We start from the raw sequence: 16,749 nt of genomic DNA, 5'->3' as shown, positions 1-16,749 counted from the left end.
CCAAAGATGCCAGTTAAAGCGCGAATTCCTTTGTTTGGTACCTAATGTAAACATAACCAGGCTATGGTCACTGAATGATACATGTTTCACCGTGTAATGGGTACACAGTGGCACGAGGGCGACGGATATGTAAGCTCTATCAAGTCTAGCGTGAGAATCGCGCTGGAAATGAGTGTACTGTGGCAGACTAGAATTCGATAGCAGCAAACCTACATCTTCGAACTTTTGCTCTGTGATCAACTTGTTCAAGTAAAGAGCGCTGCGGTCGCGCAAAGGGTGCCTCCTTGCCCTATCTTCAGGCATACAAACACAATTAAAGTCACCGAGTAAAACAAAATTTCGCTCTGCACTGACATGGGGCACAAGTTCCTCAAACAAAACTCTGCGCTCTTGTTGCTTGTTCGGGGCATATATACAGATCACTCGCCATTTCATCTGAACAAAGAAAAAATCGCAAACAATAAGACGACCACTTGCGTCTACTTTTGCACACTCTACAACAATACCAATTGAGTTTCGCATCAAAAGCAAAACACCCCCAGAAGTGCCAACGGCATGACTCACACAGATGTCATAGCGGGATCGAAAAGGTAACAACATGCGGTCAGTTTGCTCTTCAGAATCTACTTTTGTCTCTTATATAGCCGCGATGTCGATGTCATTTTCTAGTAGAAGGCGATTTAATTGATACTGCCGCCGCTTTGCGGCTAGCCCTCTCACGTTAAGCGTTGTATATACGTAATGCTGCATCTTTTTTCCCCTCCATCTTTTCTTTTTAAAGCAATTTGTACCGCCTATTGTTTACTTTGTGAACAAGGAGGCTACGTGCAGCAACGTCGCTGAACTCACAATAGTCCATGGTTGCGCTGACTAGGAAACTTGAAAGGCGACGCTGCCTGTTCTCCGTCGATGCTGCCGCTGCACGCGAAGGCACCCAGGTGCACGCGGTCGACCTAACTACGGAGGCGGCTTGGCCGCCTGCCGCGGGTCGGGCGGAACGTTAGGCCGCGGCTTGAAAGACGGACGCCTCACTCCAGGAGCTTTCGCAGGGGGTTCTTCAGCGCCTTCTTCAGGAGTATGCGGCGCATCGGAATTCTTTTCTCGTGGTCGCTTTCCAGCCTGACTGCTGCTTGCAGCCAAGGAGACCACCATTTCCTCCTGCTGACTTTCAGCGTTCTCCGAAGCTTCGTTAGGACGGGCGGCGGCGTCTTCCAACACAGCAGCCTTCTCATCAGGCAAACCGTCTTGCAGGACACTGGATGCAGGCTCAAGCCTCCCGCTCCCCTCTGCGACACTGGTTGAAAGGGGCACCAGTGTCTCCAAAACGTTGCCTCCCTTTGCCGTCGCTGCTTCTTCGGCGTCAAGCTCATCCATCATCAGATCGGACGCTCCTTCGTTAGAAGAGCGTCCGGTCACGCTGGCATACGTTCGCGCACACTCACTCTCCTCATGCCCGAAGCGACGGCACGCACCACACCGCGGAATTTTGCAATCACGCCGAACATGACCCTTGCCACGGAAGCGCAAGCAGAGGGGGGCCCTGCCCGGTACCACAACCAGGGCCAATTCACCAGCGATGCTCACCTGATGCGGAAAATCGTCCAGCTTGACTCCCGCTCTCAGCGAAAGAGACACCAGGCGCGTTGTCGACCCTTTATCGGTGACGCCTTGTACCCGCCAACGCTCAGCCTTGACATCAGTTACTTTTCCGTACGGCACAAAGGCCGCCCGCACGTCTTCATCTGGCACTCCGGGAAGCAACCAGTGAATCTTCATTCGAACATCTTGGTTTGCTGGGTCAATTATCAAACACCGACGTTCCTTCACTTGCATTTCACCAGCGGCGAGCATCTTCTTGACAGCGTGAGCACTGTCGAAAGTAACCGCCCAGACGTGACTCATCCGATACGCCCCCAAGGCGGTTACGTCAGGGAGCAACTTGAGGTGAGCCAACGCGTCACGGAAATCTTCGACGCGGTACGGTCGTGCACGGACGTCAGCGTGAAGAAAAACTGTATTAAAAACTATACGACCTGTAGGCAGACTTGGTAGGATGACCTCGTACTCGTTGTCAGTTTCAAAAAACCTGTTTCCGCGGCGAGACATGGCCGCTGTAGCCGCTCCCACGGAGCCCGTCATCACACGTCCGTACGCTGCGGCGGCCGGAAGTGGAATCGAGACCAAACTCTGACGCCAGGGTTCGAACCCGGGAACGAAAAAAAAACACTGGTCCCACCGAGATTCGAACTCAGATTGCTGGATTCAAAGTCCGGAGTGCTAACCATTATACCATGAGACCAAACTCCGGCGGCGGGGTTGGAACCCGGGAACGAAAAAAAAACACTGGTCCCACCGAGATTCGAACTCAGATTGCTGGATTCAAAGTCCAGAGTGCTAACCATTACACCGTGAGACCAAACTCCTACGCCGGAGTTCGAACCCGGGCAGGAAAAAAAAAACACTGGTCCCACCGAGATTCGAACTCGGATTGCTGGATTCAAAGTCCAGAGTGCTAACCATTGCACCATGAGACCAAACTCCGGCGCCGGGGTTCGAACCCGGGTCTCCTGGCTGAAAGCCAGGTATGCTAGCCACTAGACCACGCCGGCACTTTTTTTCTTTATTGCATGGAAGAACTTCTGTAGAAAGGAGGAAACTTCAATCAGACTAGTTCGCGTCTCAAGTTACCGGGCTGCTTAATATGAGCCCCCCATAGCCCTAACTCACCACTGCATCCCAATCAAAACATCAAAATTCAGGGAGGCACACACAAGCATCTAGGCACGGCAGCCAGCTTGGAGGTTCGTCGCGAGCAGCATATACACTCCTCACCAACGCACACTGTTCCCGAAACACAGATTTGGACGATCTTGGTGGCTCGGCATGTCTGTCCATCATACGGCTTTTCCAAAGACTGAATAGTCCCATCAACACAAACACGTCATAAGGCACAACAGAGTTTTTGTCAACAGGCAGAAATCTAATAGTGTATGGTGTAATTTCAATGTCCTTCTTAAGAGTTCGTTGTAGTATGTCCCAAAAGAACTTGGCATCACGGCACAGCATGAAGCAATGATCAATTGTCTCAGGCACGGTACACAGGCGACAATTCACATTCCAGGGTACAAACATCCCCTTGTCATTAAGAAATGTCTTGACAGGCAGCGTCGCTGTGTGTAGTTTGAAAAAGAACGTTTTAGCGGCTGCCTGAATGCACATCCGCCTAACACGCTTTAGAACACTGATGTCCAAAGACCCCAGATAAGGCTGCCGATACAATGGTGTAGGGAACAAAGACTCAGTGAGAGCCTGGGTCATCTGCTTTCTCGAGAGGCTATACAGGTAATCTAAAGAGAAGCGCACAGTGAGAAAATTGAAAGTGTCAGCAACCTCCTTAAGAAATCCCCATAAAGTCCCCTCACGAGCCTGCACAGTCGGTGCGAATAAGTAAGGCAAATGAAAACTAAGCCGCCTAATGAGCACAGCTACCAGAAACGGGTCGTTTGCCGATTTGAAAAAGAAAAAACGGGAAACGAGTTGATGCACGAACAGGTGAACAAGGCCCACTCCACCACCCTCTAAGAGAAGGAACAAGTTGTCACGCCTCATCGGCTCTCATTGAGAGCGCCAAACGAATGCTGCAAATATTCTATGTATTGCTTGCACCTTCCTCCTCGCACAATGCAGGACTTGAAGGACATACGCGAGCTTTGCAAACAAAAAAATGTTACAGACCTGTGCCCTCGCAAACACTGAGAGTTCCCTACCCATCCAAGCCTGTGTTTGCCGCCGTAGAGTTACAGTTTGTTAATCCCAGTAGGCTGTACTGTTGCGAACTTGGTGCAGCGGAACGCCTAGGTACTCAAGAGGGCTACAGTTCCAGCATATACCACCGAAGTGGCTTGGCCTAGTTCCCCAATGACCCAACCAAAAGCCTTTGGATTTCTCTAAATTAAGAGCCGCGCCTGATACATCGCAGAACTGTTTAGTCAAGTTTAGAGCCTCGAGTACACTCTTTTTGTCAGAACAAAAGAGGGCGACATCATCAGCGTAAGCTAAAACTTTAACTTCACATTGAGCCAGAGAGAAACCGCGGATAGCTGCGCTGTTAATTATACTGAGACAGTGGGGTTCCAGATATAGGGCAAACAACAATGGAGACAGTGGACATCCTTGACGAACAGATGCTTCTAGTGGTACTGGTTTCGTTAGCTCCTGATTAACAATAACCCTTGTATAGGAGTTCTTATAGCACAGCCTTATGCCTTTGAGCAAGACGTCACCAATATTTGCATACTCCAAGACCGCGAACAAGAAATCGTGCCGAACTTTATCAAACGCCTTAGCCAAGTCAATTTGAATCAGAGCTACTTGGCCTATCTCATCTGATGCTGTCTCTAATATTGAACGTGCAATATGGATATGTGTTTGAATACTGTGGCCTCTAATACCACAGACCTGATGCGGACCTATCAAGTCCATAATGACGAGCCGCAGACGACTGCTAAGAACCTTGGCAAAAATTTTGTAATCAACATTGCAAAGGGAAATTGGACGAAATCCCTCAACAGTTTTCAACCGATTAGTATCTTTGCTTTTGGGAATTAATATTGTGTGCCCAGAATAAAAAGTGGGAGGCAGGACACCCACATCATAAGATGCTTTGAAAACTTCCATCAAAACAGGCACTAGGCAAGGCGAAAATGTTTTGTAGAATTCGCTAGTAATACCATCTGGCCCAGGAGATTTCTCGCTCTGCAGGGCAGAAATGGCTGATTGAATTTCATCCAAAGTGATAGGTCCCTTCACTATAGCACACTTCACATCATCAAGTCGAGGGAAGTTTCCGAGCAAGGAACTGTAATCGAAACCCTGACTTGGATCTTCGCAACTGCCAAACAGCTTCCGATAATAGTCGAAGAAAGCAGCAAGAATACCAGGCGCATCACTGTATGTGCAATCACCGCCGGCACACATGAAATTTGTGCTTTCGGGAGCTTAATGAGCGGTCAAAACATATCCGAAAAAAAAACCTACAAAGAAACGCACATCTACGCAGGACAAAGCAGGATCGCTGAATTCTGAGCCCAGGGTCCGTATTTCGAGTTTGTGTCATAATAAAAAGCGTGAGAATCTGCCGCAGCGAACACATCTGGTTTTTCGAAACACCTGAAGCGGATGTCGGTTCGCTTGCGACTGTGACCAGCGACGATGTCACTGCGTTGCCATAGAGTTTCTTACTATTAACTAGAGGAAAAGCTAACGGCGCTGCACCTGCCCCTCCATAGCGCGCAAAGCATCATGGGGCGATGAGCTACTTGGTGCGGAACGGTAGTTTTTTTTTTTTAGGAACAGAGTGGCGTTACTAAAGACGTCCCATTCGTCCACTTCGGCGTGAAAGTAGTGTGCAAAAGTCATAGTAGCGAAAACGCAACAGCACAAGACGCCAATAAAAGGTTTGTCTTTTCTGAAATACAGTGGACAAAACATTTAGGTTGTTAAAGCGACAAAAATTTTTTTTAAACATATTTCTTTTTAAAATTGCGTCTGTCAAGCACGAAATATTGGCTTTTGTGGTCTGCAATGCTTGGAAAATAGGAGAGCAAGCCACTGCTTATTTTGAGCAAAATTTTCATTTACATGCTTTTCTGCTCGTTTGTTACGATTTATGGACAGGATATTCAATGATAGGATATTCTTAATTATCGAGCAACGTTTTTTTTTAATATTCATTGGAAAAAAATAGTAGTTCTGCAGTTAGTAGCTCGCCCGCCGCGGTGGCTCAGTGGTTAGGGTGCTCGACTACTGATCCGGAGTTCCCGGGTTCGAACCCGACCGCGGCGGCTGCGTTTTTATGGAGGAAAAACGCTAAGGCGCTCGTGTGCTGTGCGATGTCAGTGCACGTTAAATATCCCCAGGTGGTCGAAATTATTCCGGAGCCCTCCACTACGGCACCTCTTCTTCCTTTCTTCTTTCAATCCCTCCCTTATCCCTTCCCTTCGGCGCGGTTCAGGTGTCCAACGATATATGAGACAGATACTGCGAATTATTATTATTATTAGTAGTAGTAGTAGTAGCTCTCCGCCCCATGGTGCTTAGAGCGCCCATGGCGGTACAGGTTGTCTCGAGGAAGCTCCATGCAAACTCCCATAGGCAGGGCGCCAGCTTTCCCTCTAGTTAATAATAAGAAACTCTATGTGTGTTGCGGTCGCTGCAGCGTAATGTCCAGCAGCGTCATAGAGCGGCGCTATTGCTCTCTGACAAAAATGGAACGCGGCCAACGCAAGAGTAAAAATGTTCAGCCACAAGTTTAGTTGCGCATCGAATTTCAGTGTAAAAGGGTAATTAAAAGCTGTCTTGTTTACGCAATGGACTTCAATAATTAGAAGCATAAGTTCCGATACTCTTTTCTGCGCCGTAAAGGCCGGATATGCATTTAAAGAAGAATTAGCTATTGTACGCAACTACGCATGACTTTGCAGTGACAGAAGGCGGCCGCTACAGCCGTCGATCGCCGATGGTAAATAGAAGGCAGGTAGCCTGCACGCACAACACGGCGTTTTACATTTATCTAGAGGGTGAAAGGGAACGGAGAGGAAAAATTGAAATACACTGGAGATTTTTCAGTGTGTTCAGCGAAAGGCTGTGGCCATTCGACTGACTATGCCTTTTTTTTAAAGCAAAAGCTTTACTACGGCAACCTGCGAGCCATTTCGGCTAGTCGCGCACCTCGGCCGTATGCCGGACGCCGTGGCCGACGAATGACCTTGAGCCGCCGTTGTGCAGCAACGCCGCAACCGCGCTCCAACAGATGGCGCTGCCATCGACGCCGTTGCCATCGCCCCTCGCTCCACCGGATGTGCTCCGCTAGAGTAGAGGGATAGGAGGTGTCGCCTCACGGGAGGTATATATATATATATATATATATATATATATACATACCTATGAAGGGAGCGAACAGTCACCGAAACCAAGGTGCATAGGGGAACGTTATTTTTTTTAATGTGTTGTGCTTATCGGTGATTAGATTAATAAATCGCTAAATCCGCCGCTATGGTCGAGGGTGGCGCTATTGAACACTCTCAAGGTTCGCGTACACCAAAATAAACATAAATACCCACGAGAGCAGCAGATTGGACAGCCGTCGACGTAGCTAAGTTGGTAAGAGCACCGGACGCGATATTCGGAGGTCGTGGGTTCGGATCCCACCGGCGGCGTGGTTGTTTTTTTCTGCTGCTTTATAAGTAATTTTCTTTAAGAGATTTATTAATCTAAGTAATATTATCCCACCGATAAGCACAACACATTAAAAAAAATAACGTTCCCCTATGCACTTTGGTTTCGGTGACTGTTCGCTCCCTTCATAGGTTTGTCAAACGGGCCCCTCATTTACTTTACCTTGTCTGCTATATATATATATATATATATATATATATATATATATATATATATATATATATATATATATATATATATATATATATTTATATATATATAGTCTTGCCACGTCGCGGAGTGACTCCAACTGCGGAAGAGATCGGTTTGAGTTCTCGAGAGCGTCGGAATTAGACGCTGCGTAGACGACGTGCCGAGGAAACGAAGGTTTCGCAATTCAACTAGGGTTATAACCAGAGCTAAACCACAGTCAATTTTTTTTTTGCAAATGTCACCCCAGTCGAATGGCCACAGATTTCACCGAACACACTTCAGAATTTCGAAAGTTCTTTAAATTTTTTCTGGCGTTTGGTTTTGAGGAATCCGGCTTCCTTTGGTGCTTCTCTGAACCGCTTGCCGTGGAATCACTGGGCCGCTTGGGAGCCATCCAACTGACTCGACTGCAACGAGTCGTCTGACGAAGGAGCGTCGCCGCGCGTGCCGCTGACGCGCGCACTGGCTCCATCTGGAGCACGAGTGAGGTTACTGTTGCTATGCGCAGCGACTTGAGATTCTTGTTGGGAGTGGTACCCCCCGCGGTGGACCAGTGGTTAGGGCGCTCGGCTTCTGATCCTGATTTCCCGGGATCGAACCAGACCGCGACGGCTGCGTTTTTCAGGAGGCAAAACGCTAAGGCGCCCATGTGCTATGCGATGTCAGCGCACGTTAAAGATCCGCAGGTGGTCGAAATTATTTCGGAGCCCTCCATTACGCCACCTTTTGTGTTCCTTTCTTTTTCACTCCCTCCTGTATCCCTTTCCTTACGGCGCGGTTCAGGTGTCCAACGATATATGAGACAGATACTGCGTCATTTCCTTTCACCAAAAACCAAACATTATTGTTAGGAGCGGAAAGGGGGACACAGCGCGTCCATTTCCGGGTTCGAACCCGACCGCGGCGGCTGCGTTTCGATGGAGGCGAAACGCTAAGGCGCCCGTGTGCTGTGCGATGTCAGTGCACGTTAAAGATCACCAGATGGTCGAAATTATTCCGGAGCCCTCTACTACGGTACCCCTTTCTTCCTTTCTTCTTTCACTCCCTCCTTTATCCCTTTCCTTACGGCGCGGTTGCGGTGTCCGACGATATGTGAGACAGATACTGCGCCTTTTCCTTTCCCCCAATACCAATTTTCATTTTCATTTTTCCGCTTGTGGTTGATAGTTGACACAGGCGGCGGCTTACTGCAGGCGGTGGTGGTAGTGGTTTTATTAAAAATAATAGTAAAAAGGAAGGAAAATATTTTTGCTAGCCCCGGCATCTGCCATCGATACTGAAGCACCTGAGCTGGGGCAGCGGAAATAAAGGACAGCAGGCAGAATGGAGAAATGAAATGAAAGAGGTGAGGGGACAGGAATAGAGGACAGTGGGAGAAGTAATATGTACAAACTATTCACACAATAAGAAATGTGTCCAGGTAGTGCGCGTGATTAGTTCATTTTAGAGGAATTAAATCACACACGCGCACAGCAATGTGTAGGTTACAACTGGAGTGGGGCGTCCAGTTATTAATCGTTCAAGGTAGAACTCGCGGAGCGTTCGGTCACTGCGTGTAACTACCTGACGGAGAACAGACGGGACGTCAAGCCCGTGTGTTCGAGGAATGCACAGAGGCTCACCAAAGTTCGCTCACGAGTGCGCGCACTGCCCTGCGGCCACAATAGCGTCTTGATGGAGTCTGGTAGTATGCCCTGCGCCCTATAGGCCGCGAGCATATCGCGACGAGCATCGGCGAACGCGGAGCAGCGAAGGAGCAGATGTTCTAGTGTTTCCACTGCACCGCATCCGTCACACACATCACTCGTCGCGATTCCGTGACGCACCCGTCGTTCCCCGGGCCACACGCAGCCAATGCGCGCGCGGAGGATCATTGCACGTTGTGACCGTGTAAGTGCGCGACAGCCGGTGACACTGTCGATGCGCTCACCTCCCGCGATGCGTGGGTCGGGGTGCTGCTTTCGGAGATGGTCGTGAATGGCCGCACGCACGTCCTCCAGCGCAAGGGGCAGATCGCTGGCAGGTAGTTGGTGTGCAGCGGTCGCGAGGTCGTCAGCTTCTTCGTTGCCGGCGATGCCGCAGTGTCCGGGCACCCACTGTGCACGCACGGCACAACCTCTCTGCGCGAGGCGCTCGATGCGCGAGCGAATTTCCCGCACTAGTGGGGTACCGCGGCCATTAGATTGCAGGCGGCTGAGGGCGACGCGGGAGTCGCACATCAGAGCACTCCTGGGCGGCGGAGGGCCGAGGGTGAGCAGCAGGTCCAGCCCGAGCCGGATCCCCATCAACTCCGCCGTGGTGGAGGAGCCCAGGAAGGCTGCGTGTTGCTGGCTGTGCAGTCGCAGGGCGGGGATGGTGGCCGCCGCAGCAAGGGAGCAGCTGTCGCGGGCCACTGAGCCTCCATCGAAACGCAGCCGCCGCGGTACGAGGTGGATTGATGACAGGCTATACGATCGGTGGCGATATCAGGAGTGAGAAGTAACCTGCAAAACAAGGAAGGGATGGCGTCATCGGCTTTATAGTTCCATCTTTGCCGCAGCCGATTACCGCAATACCAAGCAGGCTATTCTCTCTGATACTTGTAGAAAACTTGAATAAAACCAATGATATCTGAGTCTCGCGTTGACCTAACATCGACATCCTCGTGCTAGACAGCCATTCGAGCCGTCCACACGTTATGCAGAAGCATAAACATACTTTGGAACACGCCTCCTCGTTTTCTACAGGAAGGAGAAGTATTCCATGCGGTGTAATTGGAAGATCTTCTTTCAAATATCGTTCCAAATTGTCCCTCTGATAGATATCTTTCGAACAGTCACACATAGCCTGCCGGAACAGAGGAATGCTGCAAGCGGGAGCAAAATAGGTCGACAAAACATTATGCACCAGGCGTCTAATTCAGCGAGCACTTTCACAAACTCCTAAAAGTATAGTGACCGAAATCGAAAGGAAATATTTTCAGGGGCATACTATTAGCCGCGTCGGACGTCAGTCATTCAATAAATCATACGAATCAGCTAGTCAAATAATTACTATTAACTGATTAACATTTAAATAAACAAATTCTGGTGGATGAAAAGCCGATGGCGAGTTCGTAGGCACAGAAAAGATGATGCGTGTCAACTATAAGAAACGAAGAGAGAGTTGTTCTCTAATCCCTGTAGCGCGAATTGTATCGCAGCATAGCCATTCCACCTGAGAACAACAACTACCAGGGCATGCACATTCGTTTGCTTCGTCGCTCTCAGAAATAACGACCACGCAGTCGGCGGTGTCTATCACTGCCCTTGCACCAAGTGGCGAGCAAAAGAATGCAAAAGACGCGGTACAGTAGCGCGAGCAGTCCCATTTGGTCACCGTAGGCACTGCAGCAAGTCATCAGTGGACGGTGCGTTAGTACCGGGTTTCCTGCGTGCCTTACGCGATTAGTTTTTACTTTGTGCTCAAAAATGGGCCGGATTTAATCGCCCTGCAGCGCTTCAAAGCTGACTTAAGCCTCGGCTGACAGTTTGTCTGTGAAAATATTTTTCTTTTCTTTCTAACTCACTACTTATGTGTATTTTGGAAATCATTCGCTCAAACAACCTAATGTGGCAAAAAAAAAAGAGCGGAACGAAAAAAAAAACGCTGGTCCCACCGAGATTCGAACTCGGATAGCCGGATTCAAAGTCCAGAGTGCTAACCATTACACCATGAGACCAAACTCCGGCGCCGGGATTTGAACCCGGGTATCCTGGGTGAAAGCCAGGTATCTTGACCACTAGACCACGCCGGAACACAGGAAATCTGCGCTTTCGGGAGCTTAATGAGCGGTCAAAACATACACGCAAAAAAACCTAAAAAGAAACGCACTTCTATGCTGGACAACCAGGATCGCTGAATTCTGAGTCCACGGTCCGTATTCCGAGTTTGTGTCATAATAAAAAGCGTCAAAATCTGCCACAGCGGCCACAGCTGGTTGGTTGAAACACCGGAAGCGGATGTCGGTTCGGTTGTTACTGTGAGCGGCGGCAGATGTCACTGCGCTGCGGTCGCGGCCGCGAAATGTCCAGCCACGGCACAGAGCGGCGCTGATGCCCTCTGACGAAAAATGGAACGCGGGCCAACGCGGGAGAAGACATGGTCAGCCACAAGTTTAGTTGCGCATCGAAATCCACTGTAAAATGGTAATTAAAAGCTGGCTTGTTTACGCAGTAGACTTTAATAAATAGAGCAATAGTTCGGATACTCTTTTCTGCGCCGTGAAGGCCGGAGGTATATTTAAAGAATTAGTTATTGTACGCAACTACGGATGGCTTTGCAGTGACAGAAGGCGGCCGTTACAGCCGTCGATAGGCTATGGTAAATAAAAGGCAGCTAGCCTGCACGCACAACACGGCGTTTTACATTTATCTAGAGGGTGAAAGGGAAGGGAGAGGTAAAAATTGAGACACTGGAATTTCTTCAGTGTGTTCGGCGAAAGGCTGTGGCCATTCGACTGACTATGCCCACGTCTTTTTTTAAGCGAAAGCTTTATTACGCCAGCCTGCGAGCCACTTCGGCTGGTCGCGCATTTCAGTCGTATGCCGTGGCCGACGTACGACCTTGAACCGCCGTTGCCTAGCAACACCACCGCCGCGCTCCAACAGATGGCGCCGCCGTCGACGCCGTTGCCATCGCCGCTCGCTCCTCCAGATGTGCTCCGCTGAGGTAGAGGGAGAGTAGAGGGAGAGGAGGTTTCGCCTCGCGGGAGGTATATATATATATATATATATATATATATATATATATATATATATATATATATATATATATATATATATGTGTGTGTGTGTGTGTGTGTGTGTGTGTGTGTGTGTGTGTGTGTGTGTGTGTGTGTGTGTGTGTGTGTGTGTGTGTGTGTGTGTGTGTGTGTGTGTGTGTGTGTGTGTGTGTGTGTGTTTGGGCGTGCGTGTGTGTGCTTCCCATCAGTGTATTGTAGTCTTTTTGGAGAGCGTGAAAGAGACGCAACAACGACAGAACGCGCTCAAGAGACGCCAAAAGAACGCGCCGCACGACTCGAGAAGCGTCGTAACGAAGATGCGGCTAGAAGTCGTGCCACGTCGCGGAGTGACTCTTCGACTGCGGAAGAGACAGCTTTGAATTCTCGAGAGCGCCGGAATGAGACGCTGCGTAGACGACGTGCCGAGGAAACGAAGCTTTCACAATACAACTAGGGTTAACCAGAGCTAAACCACAGCCAATTTTTTAGAAGCGAAAAGCTTCACTACGCTAGTCAACACCGCGCTTCGCGCGAGCTGGCGTATGTCGGAGCACGAGTGACGTTACGCACGGTGCAGGTGGCCGCCGCCGACTCCGTCGCCTTATTTCTCTCTCGCTCCCTAGTCAGACCTAGCCAGAGGTGTTCCGCAACTGCGCAGCGCCACCCCTTTCCTCGAAATGCAACTTTCAGTTTTCAATTTCATCTTTCCCTCCTTCATTTATCCCTTCCTTTACGGCACGGTTTGGGTGTCCACCGAGATATGTGAGACGGTTACTGTGCCATTTCCTTTCCTCAAAAAGCAAACAAAACGAGTGAGCCGACGGCGTTCATAGAATTCATTTGCGTTGACAAATTTGCAAAGGCTGTTCATTGTCACGAAAGGAAAGGCGCACAACCGGCTCCGTGGGCCAGTGGAGACCTCAATCTCGCTTTCATGTACATGGCGTTGGTGTCAAAATCCTGCTTCTATTGCGTTCTGCACACTGGATAGGCAGCACGCCCTCCCTGCCACCCTGGGAGGTCGCATGCAGTTAACGGTTGATGGCGAGAGATTGATCACCAAATGAACGCTGCGGCTTAGGTATTGCTGCAGTGCCGCATGTCAGCAACAACGCTGTCAGCGCTAATTCATTCATTCCACATCTCTCTATCCACGAATAAAATCACGAATGAGGCGTCCACATATCCAGGGAGCCAGTTATGCGCCCTTCCTTTGCTCAAAGCCATCGCCGTCTAGACCATTGTCAACATCAACGCCAATGAACACAGTGAACTCCGATATCTTTCGCTTTGTATATCCTGGATTAGCTGAGCTAATCCACAATAATATTTTGCACATGTCACCCCAGTCGAATGGTCACAGATTTCGCCGAACACACTTAGAATTTCCAAAGTGTCTTCGAATTTTCTCTGGCGTTTGGTATTGGGGAACCCGGCTCCTTTGGTGCTTCTCTGAACCGCTTGCCGTGGAATCACTGGGCCGCTTGGGAACCATCCGACTCACTCGACTGCAACGAGACGTCTGACCAAGGAGAGTCGCTGCGCCTGCCGCTGAGCGCGCACTGGCTCCATCTGGAGCACGAATGACGTTACTGTGTCTATGCGCAGCGAGTTGAGATTCTTGCTGGTAGTTTAAAGGGGGAAACAGCGCGTGCGTTTCCGGGTTCGAACCCGACCGCGACGGCTGCGTTTCGATGGAGGCGAAACGCTAAGGCGCCCGTGTGCTGTGTGATGTCAGTGCACGCTAAATATGGTCGAAATTATTCCGGAGCCCTCCACTACGGCACCTCTTTCTTCCTTTGTTCTTTCACTCCCCCTCTATCCTTTGCATCACAGAGCAGTTCAGGTGTCGGCTGATATGTGAGACAGATGTTGCGCCATTTCCTTTCCCCAAAAACCAATTATCATTTACTGTCTTGTGTGAGCGCCTTTAATACCTTTTCGAAGAAAGCAATGTTTAACAAATGAGAAAAAATCCTCATACTGTGTGTGCGAGTCAGTATGGCTATCTATGGAAACCGCCAGTCCCTCGACCACAACCGTAGCCAGGGAGATGCAGCTCTTCGCTTTCGACCAGGGTTAACCGGAGCTAAACCGCCAGCAATTTTTTCGTTTCGCCTCCACAAAAACGCAGCCGCCGCGGTCGGGTTCGAACCCGGGAACTCCGTATCAGTAGTCGAGCACCCTAACCACTGAGCCACCGCGGGGGGTTGGAAGGGATAAACGTGGTTAAATAATAATAATTGTTTTTTGGGGAATGAAATGGCGCAGTATCTGTCTCACATATCATTGGACACCTGAACCGCGCCGTAAGGAAAGGGATAAATGATGGAATGAAATAAGAAAGAAAGAAATAGGATAGGTGCCGTAGTGGAGGGCTCCGGAATCAATCGACCACCTGGGGATCTTAAACGTGCACTGACATCGCACAGCACACTGTGCGCAGCCGCCATCGCGCAGCCGCCACAGTTGGGTTCGAACTCGGGAACTCCGTATCAGTAGTCGAGCGCCCTAACCACTGAGCCACTGCAGCTGGTAACGTGGTTGGGCTGAAGGTCGTTCACGGTCATTCTCTGGCCTACTCGATGACTGCTTTACCTAGCGTAGTGAAGCGTTTCGCTTCAAAAATTCGGTGCGGTTTAACAATAGTGTTGAACCTTGCTACGCAGCAAAAGCTGTGGTGTATCGGGCAAGTAGACGCAGTTTGGCGTTTTTAACTTTGCGTTCCGCACACTGTGTAGGTACACCCGCGGTGGCTCAGTGGTTAAGGCGCTCGTATACTGAGCCGGAGTACCCGGGTTCGAACCCAGCCGCGGCGACCGCGTTTCGGTGGAGGTGAAACGCAATCGAGGGCACTTAGTTCTGCTTACGGGGCGGAATGCGAAAGTATGTGTTTCGAGGAAAGGAAAGGGCGTAGTAGCTCTCAGATCTCGATATCTCTGTGAACACCTCGACCCCGCGAAAGCATCACCTCTGGCTCTGGGAAATCCAAATTTAGCGACATGCGAAGAGCGGTTTTACCTAGCGTAGTGAAGCTTTCGCTTCGAAAGAATACGTAACTAGAGGAGACTAAGCTGAAACAGGCCTCAGGAAGCACGTCACGGCTACGTAAGCTGCTTAGTGTTTTCTCCTAACACCGGAGGACACAAGCGTGAAAATAAATGTTCTTATTCGAGCGTACAAACTTCTTGGTGCTACGGATGATCGATGTGCGCAAAACATTAGACATTTCACGTACAGAAGACAAACACAAGGACAGGTGTACGTGGATTGTCTGAAGTTTTGCGCACATCGATCATCTGTAGTGTTATCATGCACCAACTAGGCCCAACAGAAGTGTTAATGAAGTTCTTTGTGCTAACAATGCCACTGTTTTAACTTATATTGGGTGTCCAGGCTAAATTTAGCCAAGGGTTAAAAAATAACATATTTGAGATAGGCCAGGGAAACTACTTCCATACGGCTACCAGCCGGCTTGCGCATCTAGGAAATTTTTTGCACGGCTATTAATTAAGCATTGATTAATATAATTTTTCTAAATGCGTATATATTGACTTCAGACAGCAAATGTGAATCGCAAAGTTGGAGAGCACTTTCAGAAACCCCGATTCTATTTAATTGCGATAAAGGAAGCCTCACGTGTATCTTTTTTCTGAGCTCCAAAGAAAGCCTGCGAAATACAGAAAAAAAAAACAAATCACGTGACTAGCGCATTCGCGCGCCAGGATTTAGAGCAACACAATAGTGGCGCGCGAATGCGCTGTTTTGTGAAGGTGCTCTCCAACTTTGCTATTCCCATTTACTGTCTAAGGTCAATATTTACGAATTTAGAACACTTATCTTAATTGCTAATTAATTAATTGCAAACAAAAATTGCCTATGATGCGCAAGCCGGTTGGTACAGGTGTATGTAAGTGGTTTCCCTGGTCTACCTCAAATATTTTATCTTATAACCGTTAGCTAAGTTAGCCTAGACAGCCTGTGTATCGGCGCAGTGAAGTTGAGCTCTGCGTGTTTTTCCGAGCTCTTGTTGAGATTTGCTTTGTGTTGAATTTCCTATATCGGTTCCTCGCGCTGTAGAAAACTGCCTTTTCCGGCTCTCAGCAAATTCCTCGTATGACTTTGTGGCTTTAAGTAGCTCGTCAAAGCTTGCATAGCTTCGGTCTCGCAGTGCGAAGCTCATTTTCGTTTACCACAAGCACCTGATGGTTTCGGCGATGACTTCCGGAATTCTTAACTTTAATTTAGTGCACATCCTTTCCTTTTCGCGCACATACTTGAGGACATCTTCGTCGCGACACTGTACTCGCTCTGCCATTTTTCTCCACTAATCAGGAATGATTTCCGTGATGACAGACGCAGATTTGAAGGTAGCGGCGAATTGTGGCCAGGTCGCGAAACATCCAGTTGCTGATGTGAGCCATTCTTCGAACCTTTTAGATTCAAATGGGTAACAGTCAACTTTTGTTGATCTGACCAGTTAGCCTGGTCAGTGACCTGCGTAAATTCTGACAGGTATTCTTCTGTAGCCACATGGGTGTCATCTCCTGTGAATTCGCGAATAGCGTTTGACGAGTCAG

At 49.1% G+C, this 16,749-nt stretch overlaps 2 protein-coding genes and 4 non-coding genes across 6 annotated transcripts in view; 1 reads left to right on the top strand and 5 right to left on the bottom strand.

Annotated features, from left to right (window-relative positions):
* LOC144114503 (uncharacterized) overlaps positions 1-16,749 on the top strand; it is a 74,946-nt gene that overhangs the window by 37,155 nt on the left and 21,042 nt on the right. The window lies entirely within an intron of this gene.
* Positions 958-2,139, bottom strand: LOC144116391 (uncharacterized). Its single transcript, XM_077651157.1, has one exon. The coding sequence runs from the start codon at positions 2,137-2,139 to the stop codon at positions 958-960; it is 1,182 nt and encodes a 393-aa protein (XP_077507283.1).
* TRNAQ-UUG (transfer RNA glutamine (anticodon UUG)) lies at positions 2,345-2,416 on the bottom strand. Its single transcript has one exon. It is a non-coding gene; the product is annotated as a tRNA-Gln (tRNA).
* Positions 2,463-2,534, bottom strand: TRNAQ-UUG (transfer RNA glutamine (anticodon UUG)). The gene has a single exon. It is a non-coding gene; the product is annotated as a tRNA-Gln (tRNA).
* TRNAQ-UUG (transfer RNA glutamine (anticodon UUG)) lies at positions 11,057-11,128 on the bottom strand. Its single transcript has one exon. It is a non-coding gene; the product is annotated as a tRNA-Gln (tRNA).
* Positions 11,132-11,203, bottom strand: TRNAE-UUC (transfer RNA glutamic acid (anticodon UUC)). Its single transcript has one exon. It is a non-coding gene; the product is annotated as a tRNA-Glu (tRNA).

The sequence above is a fragment of the Amblyomma americanum genome, chromosome 1 (assembly GCF_052857255.1).
Source record: "Amblyomma americanum isolate KBUSLIRL-KWMA chromosome 1, ASM5285725v1, whole genome shotgun sequence".
Classification (NCBI taxonomy): Eukaryota; Metazoa; Arthropoda; class Arachnida; order Ixodida; family Ixodidae; genus Amblyomma; species Amblyomma americanum.
The sequence above is the reverse complement of the archived record's forward strand: the minus strand, read 5'-3'. Positions and strand labels throughout refer to the sequence as shown.

Excerpts from the sequence above, each read along its gene's own strand:
- LOC144116391 (XM_077651157.1), bottom strand. The coding sequence starts at position 2,139 with ATGACGGGCTCCGTGGGAGCGGCTACAGCGGCCATGTCTCGCCGCGGA.